At 37.9% G+C, this 20,047-nt stretch overlaps 1 protein-coding gene across 8 annotated transcripts in view; it reads right to left on the reverse strand.

Moving 5' to 3' along the window:
• The window catches only part of LOC108754192 (protein roadkill), a 113,597-nt gene that overhangs the window by 12,271 nt on the left and 81,279 nt on the right, over nucleotides 1–20,047 (reverse strand). For all 8 annotated transcript variants that reach the window (XM_018496330.1, XM_018496327.1, XM_018496328.1 and 5 more), the window contains one exon: nucleotides 7,275–7,419. In XM_018496330.1, coding sequence (XP_018351832.1) covers nucleotides 7,275–7,352 — 78 coding nt within the window. In that variant the 5' untranslated portion in view covers nucleotides 7,353–7,419. The remainder of the gene's footprint in view (nucleotides 1–7,274; nucleotides 7,420–20,047) is intronic.

The raw sequence follows: 20,047 nt of genomic DNA on the forward strand, positions 1-20,047 counted from the left end.
TTATAATATCTTTTGCCAAACTGTGTGTGTGTGTGCGCGCGCGCGTGTGTTCTCGTCTCTTTAAATAATTCATCTACTCGAATTGAATCTGCGATCCAAGTTTCCTCGTTCTAACGTTCTACCGAATAATGCATCTCTTCGGTTCGGAGATTATCGAATTCTCCACGGTGGGAACGCAGATGCGGGAGTTTAGGAACCCCCTGATCCCCTGATAATTAACGACGATTCCAGGTGTTTCGGGAGTAATCCGCGGAATTAAATTTGCATGGTGCGCGTTCACGATTCCGCTCGACGACGACCGGGCGGAACACGCCTCGCGAAAGCATCCGAGCCTCGAGCGGAAGCGGCGCGTATAAGCCGTAAGAGGAGAGGTCGAAGGGTTCATCGTCTCTCTCTCCCGGGTGTTCCGCGTAGCGAGTCGGCGCGGATCGCCGCCATCAGGTGGAGCGACGAGGAGGAACGCGGTGGCGGCGGAGGAAGCGACCCGGTCGACGCCCCTAGGAGTCGTTCAACCCGCTCGCGGCGGTGGCGGTGGCGGCGGCGGCGGCGGCGGCGGCGGCGGCGATCGGCCTGGCATAACCCGTGCCCGTTTACGGGAGTAAACGCCGTGGATGGAACGCGCGCGGGGTCCGAGCACCACAAGGCGGACCAAGTCCAGGATCGCCTTCCGGTGATCGAGTCCTCCTCCTGGACACGGTACGCGATCGCGTCGGAGATGAACGACCGCGAGGACGTCTTGCGAAATACTTCCTGCGTCGCGAACGTTTTCCACGCGTTTCGCGTAGCTCTCTCTCTCTCTCTCTCTCTCTCTCTCTCTCTCTCTCTCTCTCTCTCGCATTATCGCACGATGGTTCGAATGCCGACGGATTCCGAGTTGAGTAAGTCGTGCGAATATTTTCACAAGCGGTAGCAAATCTACCGTGCTTGAGAAATGTACAGTCTTCAAAGTTAAACACTTTTTAGACACCTTATTAACCGTCATTTAAAAATTTTAGCTTAAGAATTGTTCGCTCGAATTATTCTCTGTTCCAAAAATTCTTTAAACTTATGTGCGATGTTTATGTAATCAATAGGTAACAATGCAGATAAACGAATTCCAGATAAATGAAAAAAAATATATACAAGTGCTTAGTGTATTTTGCCAAGGTTGTACAATACTTCGATTGGAGACGTAATCGAACCTATGTTTGAACAAATTCTTTTCATGTCTTCTTTTTCTAGAGGGAATCATAAATCTTGCAAATGCAGAAACGCTTCGTGAAGTACAGCCGAGAGACGGTAGTAGATAGAATTATAATTTATAAAGTCTCACTTAAAATTTCAATCTTATCTTATTGTTACAAAATTGACTCCGAAAGGGGTCAATGAAACCGTAGATAAATTAAGCGTGAAGAATCTAAAATTATCGTCTATAGTCTTACACTGACCGCAGCGTGGAATTAAGTATTCGTTTGTCACGATAATTTCTAAATACGAAAGCCGTGAATTATAGCTTTCTAAAAAAAATTCAATTAATTCTACGTAGAACCTTGGATTTCGAGGAGCCTTGGGCTACAAGGTAGTCCCGCAGACCTCGGACAACAGCGAGAAAACCAAATCCACGCCATGAATAAATCCCTGCATGAATAAAAGGCCGAAAACTTGTATCCTTGGGATACAGAGAGTTAAAAATACCAGGAATTTCGAATGATGATATAATCGTAACGTTTCGTAACTGTTCCATCAACCTTGAACCCGGATTGCTTTCCGACACAGCGCTTGTAGACGTGTGAGATTCCATCGTCGCCGAAGCTCGCATATCAGATTAAATTGAAATTATTAAAAGTAAACACGGTTAACTAAAGGAAGAAAACACAAGGAAGAAAAGTCAATATCGAGTTTAGCAAAATTTGCTTTGGTTAAATTAAACATTGGGAAAAAAGTATTACTGCATTAATTGGAATTCCGGCAAATTTCAAAAAGGTACAATTCAGATATTTGTATTATACTTAAATCTGAAATACACGGAAAGGAATCTGCACGGTTTTGCTGAAGTAGATACTTAAAAATTTAGTTAGTTGGACACAGATCTAAGAATAAATTTTGTTGGATCGTCTAAAATAATTATGTAGAACACTCAAGCCGAGATTATTAGAATATCAATTTTTTTTGCGGCGTGCTTTCATCCTTGAGTTTTCTACACAAATATTTTGATGGTCTAACAAAATTATTTTCAGATCTAGATGGTTAAATTTTTAGATACTTTAACAAAATCGCTCTTTCCGTACATCAAACATTCTAGTTACGATATCTAGATTTCTGATTGGTATCTTTCTGAATTTCTTGGAGTGAAATCTCACTCCAAAAGAGTAAAAATGCTACTATTGTCGAAAAATAGTGAAAACATTTCAGCAGATTTTCATTCTTTTTTTTTTGGCATAAGATTTCATTCTTTTGGAATGAGATTCACTCCAGAAAGAAATCTCACTCCTTTTTTTTGGAGTAAATCTCGCTTAAAAAAAAAAGAGTGAAAATCTGCCAAGAGCATAAACATTTTCACTCTTTTTCAACAGTGACGGTATTTTCACTCTTCTGAGATTTCACTCCAAGAAATTTAGAGAGATAAGAATTCGTTTTGCTGCACTTCTTGTTGACACAATCAGAACATATATGTATTTTTCTCAGTAAATTTCAAATCTCATGTAGGCTTTAAACTGATATGAACAAGCGAGACTTCTCGGTGCGAGATATCACAAATTTTTGATATGTGAAGCGAGGCACATGACCCGATAAACCGTCAACTAGAAAAAAAGAGTCTGATTACAAATACAATTCTGGTTGAAGATAGACAAAACAGAATTTTTTAGCTGAATCTATTATAGATACTGTTCGACAAAAAAAGAAACACTAGAACATTTTGTATATTTGAAACTCTGATTATCTCAAAATGCAACGTACTACAATCATTTTGATCTCATTTTGAAAGACATTTTAATTCCCTATTATTATTATTATTTTTTTTTAAACACGCATCCTTTTCCTAATATTATATTTTCCTAGTAAAAATGTATGAAACAATGATCGCGATTTCGGAGGTCGCTAACTTTTTAAGGAAGCATTTTTCGATCCATCGTTTATAAGAAATCTTTTGTCTAGAATTAAAAAATTTTCTATAAAATCTCAAAGTCTGGCCGAAACATTCGGGGACACCCTGTATATTATCTTATTATCTTACAATTTTTTTGCTCGTATCTCGGCCTTATCAACTTTCCATTTTTGCTTTGCACACGCGAGCTAGCAATTGCTGATACTTGAGATAAGCAGAAAATTCTGGTTGATACGATCAGAATCTTCGTTCATTCATTTTCAACCAGAAATCTTTTTCAGTCGCGGCGGCCGATCGCGTTGCCATAGCTCGGATGACGTTAAGCGTGATTTACACGGGGCGACTTTTATTCGCCGGAAGCCGCGTCTAGTGATAGCGAATTCGTTATTAAAAACTTCTTCGGATTTGTTCTTACAGCGTACAGTCGCGGCGAGTACCGCTTTCGACGCTTGTCGCTAGCTTCTTGCTGCTCTTCCAGAGTGAATTTTTAAGTCGCCAGCGTGAAAAGACGAATTTTTCAGAGAACCATAAGCATCAGAGAATATAATCACGTCATCGAATGATATACTTCGAGCCGCTGTTGTGACCAGCTTGTTCGCTCGATCACTAGCGATCGCTTAACGCTGCGGCATCAAAATTGTAATCGCTAGCGAATAAAAACCAAGCGTGTACAAGAAGCTTTCATCAGCGAATTCGCGGACGAATTAAGAAGCTTGCTTCGAGCGAATAGCAGGGGAGTCGAGAGAGTTCACTGGCGAATTAATGACGTCACTGGACGCGGGGGGGGGGGGGGTTCTAGGGAATAAAAGTCGCCCCGTGTAAATCACGCTTTACTACACACGTCCGCGGCGAATCGCGGAGCTCGGCCTGTTCCCTCCCGCGTCGCAATCCCCGACGCGGCGAAATCGGTGTCGCGCATTACGAAAGTTAACTGGAGCACGAATTGACTTTCGATTTATAGGCGAACGCGCCGCTGAACGGCGAAGGCAGCGGGCAACGTGAAGTGCTCCATCGATTCGCGCGTCGACGTGGTGTATCGTAAAATTTCGCGGTGACCGCCGCCGTCCGCCGTCTTGCGCAACTTTCCGCGAGAAAGCGAGCGTAATAACGTTCGCATTTCAGGCACGCTGTCGAAATTAGAACGGTGGAGTTAAATATATATACGCGGCGGATGAAACCGTCGAGGTTCTCTCTCGCAGCCTCCGCTTTTTTTATTTACGAGCCAACTTCCAACGGCCGAGCGAGATCTCGCTCTCTCCGAGAATCGCGTATTACGTCTCTTCTCCGAAGGGAGACTGATGGACAGGAACGAATTCTTACTAATCTCGCGAAGATAACGCGGGAAACTTTTATCAGTACTATCGGTAATGAGTCGCTCATCTTTTTATATTTCTCGCACTTACCGTCGCTATCTATATTCACACATATACGTATGTCCCGTGCTATTATTATACCAAGAGACGTTATTTCGTTTTCCTAACTCTACGCTCAGAGGAAAGTATAGTTTTGACAACTATTAAAATTAAAAAAACAACTTCAATAATTGAAGTACTTGCGACTAGTTTTACAAAGTAACGAGAACTAAAGTAGTTCTGAATACTAATATTTTTATAGTATTCAAGTGCTACTTTAGTTCTTATTGCTATTTAAAACTAGTTGCAAGTATTTCTCAATTTTAGAGTTGTACTTTATAATTTACGACTCTATTTTTTTTTGTCTCTCTCTCTCTCTCTCTCTCTCTCTCTCTCTCTCTCAGTGTACCGTCCCTGTCAACGGACAATTGTCCATTGTTGCGAATCTCCTCGAGCCGGGAGGGGAAGACTTGCCCAGGCTGATAATGAACCTCTATCCATTTATTCACGGTATCCAGGGCGTCCGATGCGTGGGGACGCGAATCGCACGAGTCGCAACTCCAGCGGGCGATCCATCCATCCCGAATCGGCTCGGCGCGGCGCGACCGCGCGAAGCGGAAATAACAGCGGAAGACGAGGGGGAGAGGATACGGTGGCCGCGCAGATTTGCAGCGAGAATCGCGGAACGTTTCCGCGACCGTCACGTCGCGTCGGCCGCGAGGGAGACCTACACACGGCAGGAGGACGGGAGGAGAGCGACGAGAGATATCTAGTTGCCCAGGTCGTTCACATCGCGCGAGGGGGACGAGCGCAGTAAAAATAGAATGAGAGCGCCAGGAGCGCGTGCTCTCACGCGCCGGCGATCCATCGGCGCGGATTCTCCGCGTCTCTCTCCGAGAGAGAGAGAGAGAGAGAGAGAGAGAGAGAGAGACTTCCTCTTTTTTTTCTCTTCTCTTCGTCCCTACCCGCGTCTACGTGCCAACCGTAGCTCGCACGAGATACGCGTTGAATCCGCCCGGCGATTGAACTCCGATGGCCCACGATCCACCACTGAACAATTTATCTCCGTCCCTCTCTTTTGCCGTCCTAAATTCTTCTGGCGAATAACGTTCGCGTGTAGAGGAAAAAGGCTTTCTGCGAGTCGAAAGGCTTCCCGTGAGTTAGTTTTTCGTACTTCCGGAAAGAATTTGTGGTAACGAGGCAAAAGATGTTGTTGTTCTTGTACTTAATCTTAATCCTGCATCCTCTTATGGGCGCGGAGAAAAATATTTGATTGAATTAACTGGAATTGTGGTGGAAAGTAAACGATCCAGAATTGTAGTTAAGTTTACTAGATTTTTAATTTAATTTACTAGAATTCTGGTTATTTCAAATAGAATTTTGATAGATTTGGAATTGGTTATTTCAACCAGAATTTTCGTAGATTTAACCAGAAATCTAGTGGATTTAATCAGAATTATAGATCGTTCATCTTCCATCAGAATTCCAGTTAATTCAATCAAATATTTTTTTCCGTGCAGTATAATAAAACAATGTTATTATCTTAAACAAATAATATCTGTATTTTCGTCCGTAAAGAATCTTTACTTCATTCTACCACAAAAAAGATTTGGAATCAAAATCAATGCAAGTTTCCTCATATTCTACTACTTCTCTTTTGTACACTGAGAAAAATAGTTTGGTTGGATCAAATAGTATTTCTGATAGAAAATGAACAAATCAGAATTTCCTCGTTAAATTTATTAGAATTCTGACTGATATAATTATTCTGATAATAATAAGAATTCTAGTAGATTTTACCAGAAATATTGTATCAATCAGAATTCCGATTACCTCAACTAGAATTCTAATCAATTTAACGGCAAAAAATTCTGATTCGTCCATTTTCAATAAGAAATCTTTAAAATTTTTTCAGTGCAACACTAAACAGATTTCCTTCAAATCAATCTGCTGTTAAATCGAGAATATTATGAGATTGCAACAAATTTCTATTACTTAATTTAAAAAATCTTTCAGAGAAAATTAATGAAATTAGCACTTTTAAATCATTTTATTCTGGGTTTAAGAATTCTCGATTTAAGAGTAAAACATTCCTTTTCAATACATACGATGATTCTTCCTATCTCATCGAAGAGTAACAGCACAGAATCCAGAAATATTATCTATGAGTGCATAAATATTTTTCGATACGTGATTTTTAGAAATGCAAATTTAGAATTCGTTATTTATTATTAGGTATCTGTTTGAGATTGTATTCACAGACAGTCCGGAAATAAGTTCTTCGATCCGAAATCGGGGTAAATGTATACCGCGCACGTATAAGAGGATGACGCAAAATTGCATCCTGTCTAAGAATACATGGTCTTAGAAACAGCTAGCTTCAAGAAGAACACGGTTAAGAATTCATACTGCTCGCAACAGTAATTTACGAAGGACAGTTAATAATTTCAGACATTTATATCTAAAATTATTTCCTCGGGAAACGGGATGGTTCTAAAAATATTCTTTCAGCATGTTTTAAAATTGACCCTATTACCGTAACGTCGTTACGTACCTAAAATTGCATGTACACATTGTAAGCGCTCTATTTTCCCTTCAATTCAAAGCAGTCCCTTCAAATTAGATTGAAACGATATAAAAATCGCCGACACAGAGCGACATAAAATAAGGGATAAATAATAATGTAAATACAACGATGTAATCTTGGCCATATCCCGCCTCTAGCAATTTCCGCCGCTGCTCACGGTGACTGGGTGAATTTCGGCGCAGGTGAATCGATCGCTAAACCACGGCGGAGCGCCAGCGGAGGACAATGAACCACCAACGACGAAACGTACCTGCGTGTAACACCAGTTCTCGGCCACGGGGGTGTTCACTTCCGGCGGTGGCGGGCTCGGGACGCGGCTCACCGCCATACTACTGCTGCTGTGCAGGTTCGAGCTGACCCGCGACGTCTGAGGCGCACAGTCGCTCACCGCAAGTCTGCAACAGGAAAGAAACAAAAAGGAGACATTAAAGTCACGGTAGGAGGTTAACATTCGGGTGGACACCGAGCCGATAGCCTCGAGTCGTCCCGCCGCGTTGTAACGCGGTAAGTACCGAAGTACGCACGACGCGGCCCGTCCGTCGACAGAATGTCGTTAATTGTGCGCGCGTGTTCGCGTTACGTCACGGGGGTCGTCGACCCCTCTTCATATTTCTGGACGTACGCCGGGGGCAGAGGAGCTTATTGGATCGGCTCGTAATGCACGGGCGACGGGGACCTGCGTTCGACACTCGGCAAAGCGGTATTGCGATGTGGCTGTAATCGAATCCCGCGAATCCCGCGAATCCCGCGGATTCGATATCTCATCGGATGGAAAATTAATTCCCGGGACACTATTTTCGGTAGAAAAATGAACAATGATGATAAGGACAAGAATATCTTGGATATTAGGAAGAAATAAAAGTACAATGGAAGAGGGCACATAGGAGGTCAATTACAAAATTATTATGTAATTAATTAATTATATTATGTATGTGAAAAAATCGAAATACTACAAAGTAACGTACTATAGTGTAATTAATTATAATTGAATTACGCCGTAACGTGTTTCGGCTTCTTCGAAAATTAGATCCCTCTTCAGATATTTACTAAACACAAAGATGCTATCGTAATCTAACAGTGTTGATAGAAAAGAAATATATGCATGTTGCGAGAACATCGTTTATGATGTATTTCTTTTCTATCAACCTTGTTAAATTATGGTCTGAAGGAGAATCTAATTTAAAGACCGAAACGTGTTATAGTGTAATTCAATTATAATTGATTAGAATATCGCATATTACTTTGTAATATTTTGGTAGAAAAATTTGCAAGAAATGTACAATTTTTACATTAGATTTGTGAAATTAGAAATAAGAGAGGCTAAAGTTGGAAGCAAGAAAATGTTATTATGGGAGCGGAAGTCATTGTAACCCGAATGAAAATAAAAGAAGATCATACATCCAGCAGAACAAGTCAAAATGATGTTAAAACGAATCGTAATGATCGAAAAAATCATCATTTCGCAGAAGAAAAATAACTCTTGCAAAATTTCTTAAATTCGTTTGCTGTTCATAGTAAGTACAAAAAAAAATGAAGTATAATGTTACACCCACAAATAATTTTGCGATCCCTATATTTACAAATAGTATTTGTTGCCGCGTAACATTAGGATTAGCGTTCACAACAATTTTCTCTTTCTGCGTGTGTTCTTTTTCAGTATCATTCTGTCTGCTATATTCGTTAAGTATGCGTAACAAAGGCATTACTTTGTCCGACAATGACGAATCCCCTTTGAGCGCGACTCGACTGTGGTTCGTTGAACAACGAATCTGTTAAAATGGAGTTCTCTGGAGGAAAAGTCATGGTGAGAGCTAGAGGAAGACGAGAGAAGGACGGAAAGAGAAACGTAGGGGCGAGCAAGGGAGAGCGAGGATGAAGGGGGAAGGTACGTAGGACACGCGATAGTGCTCACGTGCGGTGCCAAGTACGGAACTCGATTGGAAGGCGAGCCAAGTACGTTAGCCTCGCAGGTTCATCGGACGCTATCGGGCGACCCGACCAACCAGGAAACGGGAACTGAATCGAGCTGAACTCTTGGCGAGTCCACCTGGCTCTCGCGATGCGAAGAGCCGCGAGATTCGCGCTCCTGCCGCGTCGAAAGCACCTTTTCACGAGGCGAGCTCGCCAGAGCGACGAATAATAAACAATGAAGAATAATGACAGCCAAAGTACATTGAGAAACCTTATTTAGGCGAATGAATTGATTTCTTGCTTGAAATATGGGCAAACAAATCCTTGGTTGATGCAATAAAATCATTTAGTTGAGGCAGAGCATTTGGTTATTGTGATTTGTTTCTGATAAAAAAAAAAAAAAACTTTATCAGACGTCGATGTTTCTCAAAAACAAGTGAAATGTTACAATAACCAAATGCGTTGCTTCAACTAAATTATTTTATTGCGTCGACCAAGGATTTGTTTGCTCACATCCAAACGAGAAGTCAATTAATTGATTCAACTAAATGGATTTCTCTGTTCTCAGTGTATGAAAATTCTTGTTGTTTATTGCCCGTCAGATAAAGAGAATGTCTCAGCATTTGTGCAGTCTAAAGTTTAATGATACCTCAAGCAGCTTAGAATCGATATTTCCTCAATTAAGGCCCGGATTTTCATTATCTGGTTAACTTATGGTTAAGCTTAGTGGACTCTGTCTGTGATAAAACATCAGATTAAGCCTAGCCACAAGTTAACCAGATAATGAAAAACCGAGCCTTAAAATAGGAGAGTCTACCGTACAAAAGTATTGATGATAATTACGATAAGGAGATGACAAGAATTGTGTAATTCCAAATAAAATGAGCTTTTTCAAAAGAAAGGATTGATCTACTAAATAGAGATGTGCGACCAATTCTCTGCGTTGAAAAGACAAAGCCACTCAGTGATTCTTTTATTACAATTGATTTATTTAATACATTTAAATCCAGCGAAGAACTGAAAGCAAGAAATAATCATAAAGAAGCACTATCTGAATGGCTCAGACTTCTGAATGCAGTTAGTTATAGTAATTGTCAGTATAATTGTCAGAAATAAAACGTTTATTTATTTATTTATTTTTTCTTAGAAGGTGTCTTTTTAAAATATCTTTATCATATTATTTGTTTTTTATAATACTTGCAAATTGAAAATAATTTATTTTTCGTTTAATTAAAAAAAAATCTGAGATATTATTGAAAATACTTTTAAATTAGCTCATATAAATCCGGGAAAATTTAATTAAAATTTGATTCGTTTCGAAAAATTTCAAATTCGACTCGATTTGATCTCACAAATGCTTGATTTCACACCTCTAATACTAAAAGCGTAAAAGGATTAGGATCAGTGAGAGCCTTAGTTTTCTGAGAAGTTCGTTGTTAAAAGTTGGATCTCCGACAGCTGTAGATTAAATACAAGAACTTTGGTTCGTAAGCAGTGAAACGGCGTGGCTGTCGATGAAATAAAAAAGGTTTTCCACTCTAGAAAATGCAGTGAATCCCACATTGAGCAAACAGTTCTGCTTCCTGGTTTAATTGAAAATTCGGGAAACGTATGACGAATCGAGCGAAGGCGCATCCGGCGTTACCGTATTATTATACCGTCAGGATTCTCCGGTCTTTTTTTTTCTCGCACGGCGCACTTTCGTGCGGCGAATTTCTCCGATTTCGCGAGAAAGAGAGAAGGAGAGAATCGCGCCGAGACTCGACTTTTCGAGCGAATCGCGTTCTCCGTTCGGTCATTCGTGCGTTCGGCGCGCCGTAACTTTCACTTCCAACGTTGCACTCCCACGTTGCTTTTGCACTAGATATTACCGAAGGCATCGCCAGATCGAGCGAGGGGAGAGTCGTTATTCAGGACAAAAAGACAGTAAGGACGAGAGGGAGGGAGGGAGGGAGAGAGGGGGGGGGGAGGGGAAGAGAGAGACAAACGATTTTATCGTAACTCCGTCGCTCCGTTTTGTGAGAAAGCGTTCGTGGTTTGCTGTTAGAAAGTATAAGCGGAACAGCGAGATGTTTCACCAATAAGAGGAAATATTAGACGCGCAGTTATTGTCATCCAGAGTATATAAATCCATTGTTTTAATTAAAAAAAAAAAAAAAAAGTAAACTATGGCAAATAAAAATTGTTGGATCTTTATAAATTGGATAAACGTACCTATTACGATAACTAAGTAATTAAATAACAGATTAGAAGTGAGACATCAGGCAAAAACGCTCATGTGTTTGGATATCTCATTATCGTTCGAAAAATGATCTCTTCCTGAAGATCATTTTTTTCAATACTATCGACACAAAAGATCGAAGGCAGATCAAAGACAGGATTCTTTTTTTCCGGTCACTTCGCTTATCGCTTTAGAGGTTCAAGTTTAAAGGGACTTGCAAACGGACCCTAGATCTCTTTTGTTATCTCTTTTGTCATACCTGATTCATGCTTCGATCTTAAAAGTTGGCAACGAAGAATGCCACAAGATCGTTTATGCTTCCCCAATCTTAACCGTATTCTTAATCTTAGTCTCAGGAAAGTTCCTATCTTTTAACTGTAGTCCTTAAGATTAAGTTAGGACTAATTGAAAGACTAAGATTAAAGACCGTAATCACAAACCAGGTATCAGAGCGATCGGGATATTCGATTTAGCTTTACGTAGGCGTGGGTCAGACCTCGAGAGTTCAAGGGAAAGTAGAACGAGCCCCAGCACAAGAGCTGGTGAAAACGAGGAAGTTGGGTGAAAACCGTCCATAGTACGTCGAAATCACGTAATTACAGTGCCTGCGAGTGCGACACCGCGGGTAGCTTCTTGCCAAATAATCGTCGTGATTTGCGCCATCTCTCTCGAATATATTTCTATCCTGCCCACTCTCAGCTGTTTATTAAATGTCGTCGCAATTTTCATTTCCGCGGAATTTCCGCAACCCTCCAGGTTTCCTATGCTCTCTCTCTCTCTCTCTCTATCTCTCCCTCTCTCCCTCTCCAATGGCGTTCTTAATTTAATCCCTGTCCGTACTTGTCTTTGTCTCGACGCATTTTGTTTTCACTTTCCATGCTAAAAAACACGCGTGTTATCTTTCGCATGTCTCTCTCTCTCTCTCTCTCTCTCTCTCTCTCTCTCTCTCTCTCTCTCTCCTTCTTCCTTTTCTTTTTCTGCAGCATAATTATAATTATAATTAAATTATATTCTATATATATGTTTTCGATCCATCGTAAATATGTATTCATCTATTCAACGTTCCAATATTTATTCCAATGAATTTTAATTAAGTTTTCTTAACGCTTAAGAGAATGCCATCGTAAAGCGTGTAATAAATCAAATCTCTCTCTCTCTCTCTCTCTCTCTCTCTCTATTTATTTCGCGCAAATATCCCCGAACGACATTGTTTTTCAGTTGCCGACGATTTTATGTTTCTCCGATAATATATGATTGAACGAGCTCCGTCACGTAATTATTGATAAGGACGACACGAAGGTTGGCGTGATACCGCGTCGCGTCAACCGATGAGGTTGCGTTTTCGACAAAAATGCATGCTACTTTTCTGCATGCAAACGCGTAAGTCCGGATCTACAATAGGTGATTTATGCCCGTATTCATATAATCAGATCTTATACTTAAGGCTTCCGTAAATGTATCTTTAGATGCTCAGTAGCATCCAATGAAATAATTCGTAGAGCATCTGAAGATAAATTCAAGGAAGCCTTAAATATGAAGCCTGACTATGAACAGTACGGGCATTAAGCGTTAAGTCGTAAGAAATTGACCGATCGCAGTCGAAGTGCGAGGAGAATATAATTGATTCGACCATTCCTTATGGCTTAAAGCTTAAAAATCTATTGTAGATCTCCGGGCTTAACGTAGCCTGAATCTGCGAATTCTCTACTTTTCGGTCCTCGTTTGTCATAAACGAATGCAGATCCCGTTTCGATCGCGCGTCGTTACTCTTTTCTCTCATGGTCTTTTTCCCGACTCGGCATAATTAGGCACATTTATATATCTCCATATCTGATTCATCCGGTCGTTTCGTAAGACCGGCAGGCGAGCAGGTAACGTTTCCTTCACCGACGCGTTTCCACGCGTGACGCTCGCAGAAAAAAAAAAAAAAGCGATAGAAAAAGGAAGTCTCAGTGTCAAGATCGGAAGGTCGCGGAGGCGACCGAGTGCAGCGCGACGCGAGGCTAAGAATATCTGCCGCCTTACGATTATCACGATTACGCGTATAGCTCGCCGATGGATCAGTGTATAACCACGATTGTTCGCGCTAGAAACGACGAGAAATTACGAGAGCAATCTCGCTTCGGCGTTTTTTGCATTGCAATTGGACGAATAACTCCAACTCTCTCCAGCTCTCTGGAGCAATTGGACGAATAACTATGAGAAATAAAAACTATCAGTGAACAATGTAAAAAGAAGCCCATCAGAGGCTACATCAGCTATTCGAATGCACAAAAATTTCTTCTTTATTCTTCGTGTGAACAAAATAAATAAAATGTACGTTTCAACCCTTCAATTCGGATCCTTATCAATATAAAATATATATCGATATTACATAATTAACGCAAATTCCAAGTTGACGATTCCCGAGAAATTAGGTCGTTCTTCTTTGTTCAAATGCCGAATTAGCTATGTAATGAATAGCCCAATGATTATCAAAATTATTACATTATATAATAATAATATAAAACGATTTTAAATAATAATATAAAATGATTTTAATAATTTTCTAATTTTTGTTTCGTGCTTCCTTTCAATGACTACACAACAAATCTGACAATCTGATGAGCGACGTGATTCTACGTAGTGACGCAATGCATATGACTTCGGTTTCACTTTATGCAAATTTTATATTATTGTATAATGTAACAATTTTGACAATCATTGAGCTATTCATAGCTAATTTGAATAAAAAAGAACGAACTAATTTGCGTTAATTATGTCATTTTAATTTATATTTTATATTGACCCAAATTGAAGGGTTGAAACGTATATTTTATTTGTTTTGTTATATTCACACGCGAAAAATAAAGAATTTTTGTGCATCTGAATAGCTGATGTAGGTTCTGATGAGCTTTTTTATATTTTTCACTGATAAATAGAAATTAATTTTGTGAAAATTTCCGACTATTTATCATTCAGATATCTATTTCGAAAAGTACCGAGTGAAGTTGAGTAACCGATATGAAAAAGTAGATATATTTAAAAAAATAAAAAAATTTAGAATCCCTGAATTCCTTAATTGGTTCCTTAATCAAGATAGAAAAGTGGATTTAATTATAAAAGAAGTTATCCCCAGAGAAATGTCCAAATCTGTACTGTTGCATTTATATCCATTAATCACATTTAATAACAATGGCAAACACTTTGTTTCAAAATCAGTTAAAAAGTTTTTTGCAGCTGCAAAATTAAACAGTGTATTCTATTTTATTAAATAAAAATTATATTTCCCATGCCATATTATATACATTTTCTTAGAACAACGAATTTTTCTTAGTTTAAAAAAAAAAGATAGGCTTACTGATAACTTAAATGAGAAAAATTATACACGTTTTTCATTCTTGCAAAATAATGAAAGGTATAACGACTTTTGTATGACAAACAGGTAGATATAGCGTGTTCGTTTTATTGCAATAAAATAGAACAATCAGTAAAAGCGTTTTTTGATTTCCATAGGCTTAAAAAAAAAATATAATTTTTTTTTATATTATATTATTATTATAAATATAACAAAATATAAAGCTAATTAGTCTAGGTATGTCACTATGATACTTAAGCTCTTTATGATTAATAAAAATTAATAAAATATTTTTGCTCATTATATTGTTCTGCCATTATAATATCATTTTAGACATGTGTTGTCCCCAAGGTAAAGACGAATACAGCTCACACATAGCAAAACAGAATTAATTTTTTATTACTCCTGACATATAAGTTCCTGTAACAAATAAGTTATTATTATCATTACTAGTTACATACAGACTCAAAAGCCACACTGCGTCAGATTAGTGATTCATCGACAGATATTTTAATATTTTTATTTTATTTTTCATTTTCAAATTTGGTTTTTAAATTCGTGAATATATTGACTTTTAAACATCTCCTAATAATAATTGCTGAGAATTCAACAGTTAGGATTTACAGATATCACAGTGATATACCTAGACTACAATAATTAATTATGATTTTATGGATTGAGTTATTTTACGTAACGAATATAGTTTTGGTATTTTTAATTGCGTCATATAATACAAAAAAAATTATTTTTCGAAAAGCCCTACAAGGATCCAAAAATGTCTTTATTGATTCTCCTCCTTTATACGTGACGTTATTGATAAATATGCATATGCAACTGGCACTGGAGAGACAGATACTTTAATATACTCCAATATCAAGGAGAGAGAATTGAATTTCGGTTTACCGAACGTTTCCTCTGCAGAGACACGTGGCTGTATATGTATACTAGGACCTTGATGTATTGACAACGATAATATACAGCCTTGACGCTGTTACACAGCTCATTTGACATTCCCCACCATTACGTGCCGCATCGCTTTTCCTCCAATTCTATGCACATACACAGTGTTATTATTTCATTCCTTATACCTTCTCTCTTCCTGTTATTCTATTCATTATACGTCTTACCTTCCTATCGAACCATGCAATAATAAAGTAGCTATTAATGAAATTGATAACAATTATCAGCAGCAAACCGATAATTTTTATTAAGAAAAAAAAAATATATATATATATATAGAAAACGCATATTTCATCACTTTGAAGATCTCAAAGTCGTCTCTTTTTTTCTTTGTGGCCGTAGTCCTGTATAGAAAAAAAAAGGTACCATTCCTAAGAGATACCCTGATGGTGCTTTATCTCACGGAAATTCATCAAGAGGGGGAGAAAAAAAAAAAGAAGAAGAAGATCCAAGGGAGGTCGCTCGAGGAGACGAAGCGGAGTCGAAGAAACCGCACGCCGTTGGTCGATTTTCGCAGGAAAGTCAGTAGACAAGACGCCGCGGAGAAGAGGGGCGGAGTCAAGGTTGACGCTGCCCGGCGTAAGCCGGAGTGTGTGATAAGACAAAGGCTGACTCTCTTCAAGGGCGCCGCGAGCGAGCGAGCGAGCGAGCGAGCGCGTGCACACCAAGTGCCCCGCGACTCACTTTCGCGTTTTGCACGGGCCGACTTGTCGTTCTGCCGAGGACAGGCGGACGCTCGCTTCGCTCGTTCACTCGCGAGGAAGATGCGCCGGCGACGGGATGGACAGCCGGTTGTTGTCGGTTCAGCCTCGCGGGAACCAGTCCGGCCGAGCCCCGGAGCGCACCTTGGTAGTAAACAACAACCAGACGGAGCAAGAATCACGGATGCCGTAATACGCGGGGAGAGGAGGGGAGCAGCGGTTGTAGTCGGTTGCATCGACCGCGGTGTGTGTGTGTGTGTGTGTGTGTGTGTGTGTCTCCAAGGAGGTGATAAGGAGTCTATGTATGTACCCTGTGACGTGTTTGCGTTGAGGATCGCATATCTTTGCTGATACGGTCGACACAACGCAAATATGAACACACGCGGTACTTCATAGTTATCGCTATCCTTCGACTCTCAAGATTAAATGCCTCGAACGACGAGGTTTTGTCAAAGGTTTAAATGTAAATTCAAGTGAAATTATAATGTATGCTGAGAAAAGTGTTTGGTAGTTGTGACTATATAATTACATGGTAAAATAGTTGTCGTTATTGTTATTTAATTTATTAGTCGTTATTAATATGATAGCAGTAATAAGTACAAAAATGGAATTAATCCTTTATCCTATAATTATAGTCCGCAAGTACCAAATACTTTTCTCTAAATGTTGTAAATCTTATAAATAAATAAGAAATTATTTAGCATCTTTTGCTACACAGGTGAAAAATTTCTATTAATTTGATACAAGATAATATATTAAAAAATAACATTACAGTACTTCGACTAGACACTATGGAAGATTTTTTTTTAATGGACGAGTTGTACTTGTCGATCTTGAAATACTGTTGTAGATTAAAGTTGCATTAGCAGTAACGCAAATTGACAAGCAATTTAATATTATTAATGCTAATAAGCATTAAAATACTGTAAATAATTTATTGCAAAAAATATTACCTCAGTCGAGATTCAAAATCTCCTGGATCTCCTGAATTCTTGCGAATGTAATATTTTTCGCAATAAATTATTCATACTGTATTTTAAAGATGGTTATTAGCATTAGTAATATTAAATTGCTCGTCAATATTACTATTCAAACTTCAGTCTAGAATTGTGTTTCAAGATTGACAAATAATCAGTCAGTTTGCTTGAACTATAAATTGTATAAAATCACAAACAAATACATACTATTAATAATAATAAATATATTATTAAAAATTCACTTTGATCGAAATTATGCTTTTCATTCATTTGTGTTTCAACATTTCATCAATCGATTTTCATTTAATAATATATATATTTTTTTAATAAAATTAATATTTATAATACGTTGTATAAATCGACACTTACTTCATCTTTTATTCATTTATCTTACAATTTGTTTTAACTAAATATATTATTTTTATGGTATTTATTAAAAAACCATATTATTTTAACACTAAGTTAAATATAAATCAACATAAAAACTTTCAAAATAAATATTTCATTAAGTTATCAATTTAACAAGAATTATTCAAATAACGATCACGTAAATTAATATTCGAGTGTGTCAATTCAACACAAAAATTTTAACAAAGACTCACTTTTGACACAAATACAAAATATTTTTTTACTGTGTATTAAAAAACATTCAATATTTAACCATCAATATCTACACAGTGCCACAATGGTTGTTCGCGTTCAATACGCGGCTTATCTGTTCGTTAGACTTTCAAAATATTCATGACACGCAATAATAGGTATCGAATGGAATATTGGAAAATTTTGCTCTCGATATCCGATCGAGGAACGGTCGCTCGAATAATTGCATAATAAATCGAAGTGCAAATCGCTCCATTTTCGCGGCTCCTATACTATATTAAATTATCAAACTCCTAAATGTGCGTCACGATTAAGGCTGTTATTCAGAGGGGAATTACTAAGAAAGTGACGGAGAATGCATTATTGTCTATCAGTCTCGCAGCAAATTTCCTTCCTTTGTTCATACATTCCTGCATGATGCATAGCGACTAACGTCATAAGGCACTTACGACAAAATTAACTTAATAAAACAGTTCTTCTAGGCAAAATGGGGAAGAACTGAGAAGAGAGGAAAAGAGAGGGACAATTAGTCGACATTATCGTGAATATCAATAATAAGAAGAAGCAGAAAGAGTAGTTTTGCTGAAGAATATTTAGTGAAAAAATAATTTAGCTCTCAACAAAATTTCGTTGAACCATCCAAATAATTATCATAGGAATTTCCAGCATGATAAGCAATGTAAGTATAAAAAGTTTTTACATTCTGGCAATCAGTTTAAACGTCCCACATAATAAAATTACTTTTAGATGTTTCTAACTAAATTTTTTTTAATTCTTTAGCAAAATCGTCCTTCCTCGTTATTTATGTAATAATGCATATTAATAGTATTTTAAAGCAAGTTAATGCACAAGCTAAGCACTTATCTTCCGAACGCTTATTTTTCGTTTTTGAGAATTTACTCTAAGGCAATTTACGCTAAGGCACTGTTCTCGACGTGCTGCATCGCCACGCGTTGCATTCGTTTGCGGCGTACCGATTCAAGGTTCACGGTTACGATAAGAGGCGTGTACGAAGTTCTCCCCGCACACACAAAGAGCACATTATGACGAATGTCGTCCCGCACGAACGAAATAAAGAGCGACGAAGTAAAGATACTCGACATTTACGCGCAAATTACGTATAATCTTTCTCTGGCTGAGGTGATATTTTTCGCAATAAATTCTTTAGGTAGTGCAGTATTTAAAAAAAAATGCTCATTATCAGAGCGTCAGCACTATTAAGTTATTTGTCAATTTATTAATTTGTGATATTGTTATTCTAGGACTATCAAAACCTATATCTAGGTATATCAAAACCAAGTGCAGTTTTTTTAAACTGAAAATTGTAAGCCTAACGCAAAAATATTATTAAGGGGGAAAGGGAGGGGGGGGGGAAGCAGAGCCCTAAGACTCACTTTGATGAAATGTAGCCTTTTTCGTTTATTTGTGATGAACATTTCTCAATTGATTTTCACTTACTATTTTTGATTTCTTTGTTGCATATCGAACAAGTAAATTAGATAATTGCAAAACAAGTTGATTTATGGTATAACACCATGGAATATGCAATTACATGCTGCGATGAACGAATATCCTCTCGGTATAATGGCTGTTAACGGCGGTACAACAATCATTAACGATAATTCGCAGCGTGCTTCAGTGCAAATCAATTTCCCAATTGGAATTCAGGCTGCGATGCTTTTATCACGTAGATTTTGGAATTCAGGCTGCGATGTTTTTATTGTACAGAAAATAATGAAAATATCGGCAAGCTGTTACGATATTCATTAATGTGGTTAAATAATTCGCATAAATTGTTGAATGAAGTGGCTCTTTTATCGTAGCAATGTAGCACTTAAATATTTACATACTTTGAAATAATAATGTTAAATGAAAATATAATATCGATAACATTAATTTTTTAATAAAGAGATATAGAACGTATTCATGGATACGAAACATTCTCCGCATAAATTAACCTTCTTTAATAAAATTGCACGATTAAGAGAAGGTTTAAATGAACTCTTCGAAATGTCGCTAAATTAATATTGCAAACTAAATTCAATCATATCAAAAAGTGTATCGCAACAGCTCGTCAGTATTTTTAGTGTAATAAAATTTAAAAATATCATAATTTAAATTTTCATCGTAAAACTGATTTGTACAACCATCGCGATGGTCGTTGAACCGTTGTCAATAAACTGGGAGAAAATAGATATTCGTAATTTTGTATTTCAGAATATGATACTTTGCAATCGACTAGTAGTTTCAATATTTTATATATGTATATAAATATTTTTTATATATGTTATATATATATATATATATATATATATA

Source organism: Trachymyrmex septentrionalis, unplaced genomic scaffold (assembly GCF_001594115.1).
Source record: "Trachymyrmex septentrionalis isolate Tsep2-gDNA-1 unplaced genomic scaffold, Tsep1.0 scaffold78, whole genome shotgun sequence".
Taxonomy (NCBI): Eukaryota; Metazoa; Arthropoda; class Insecta; order Hymenoptera; family Formicidae; genus Trachymyrmex; species Trachymyrmex septentrionalis.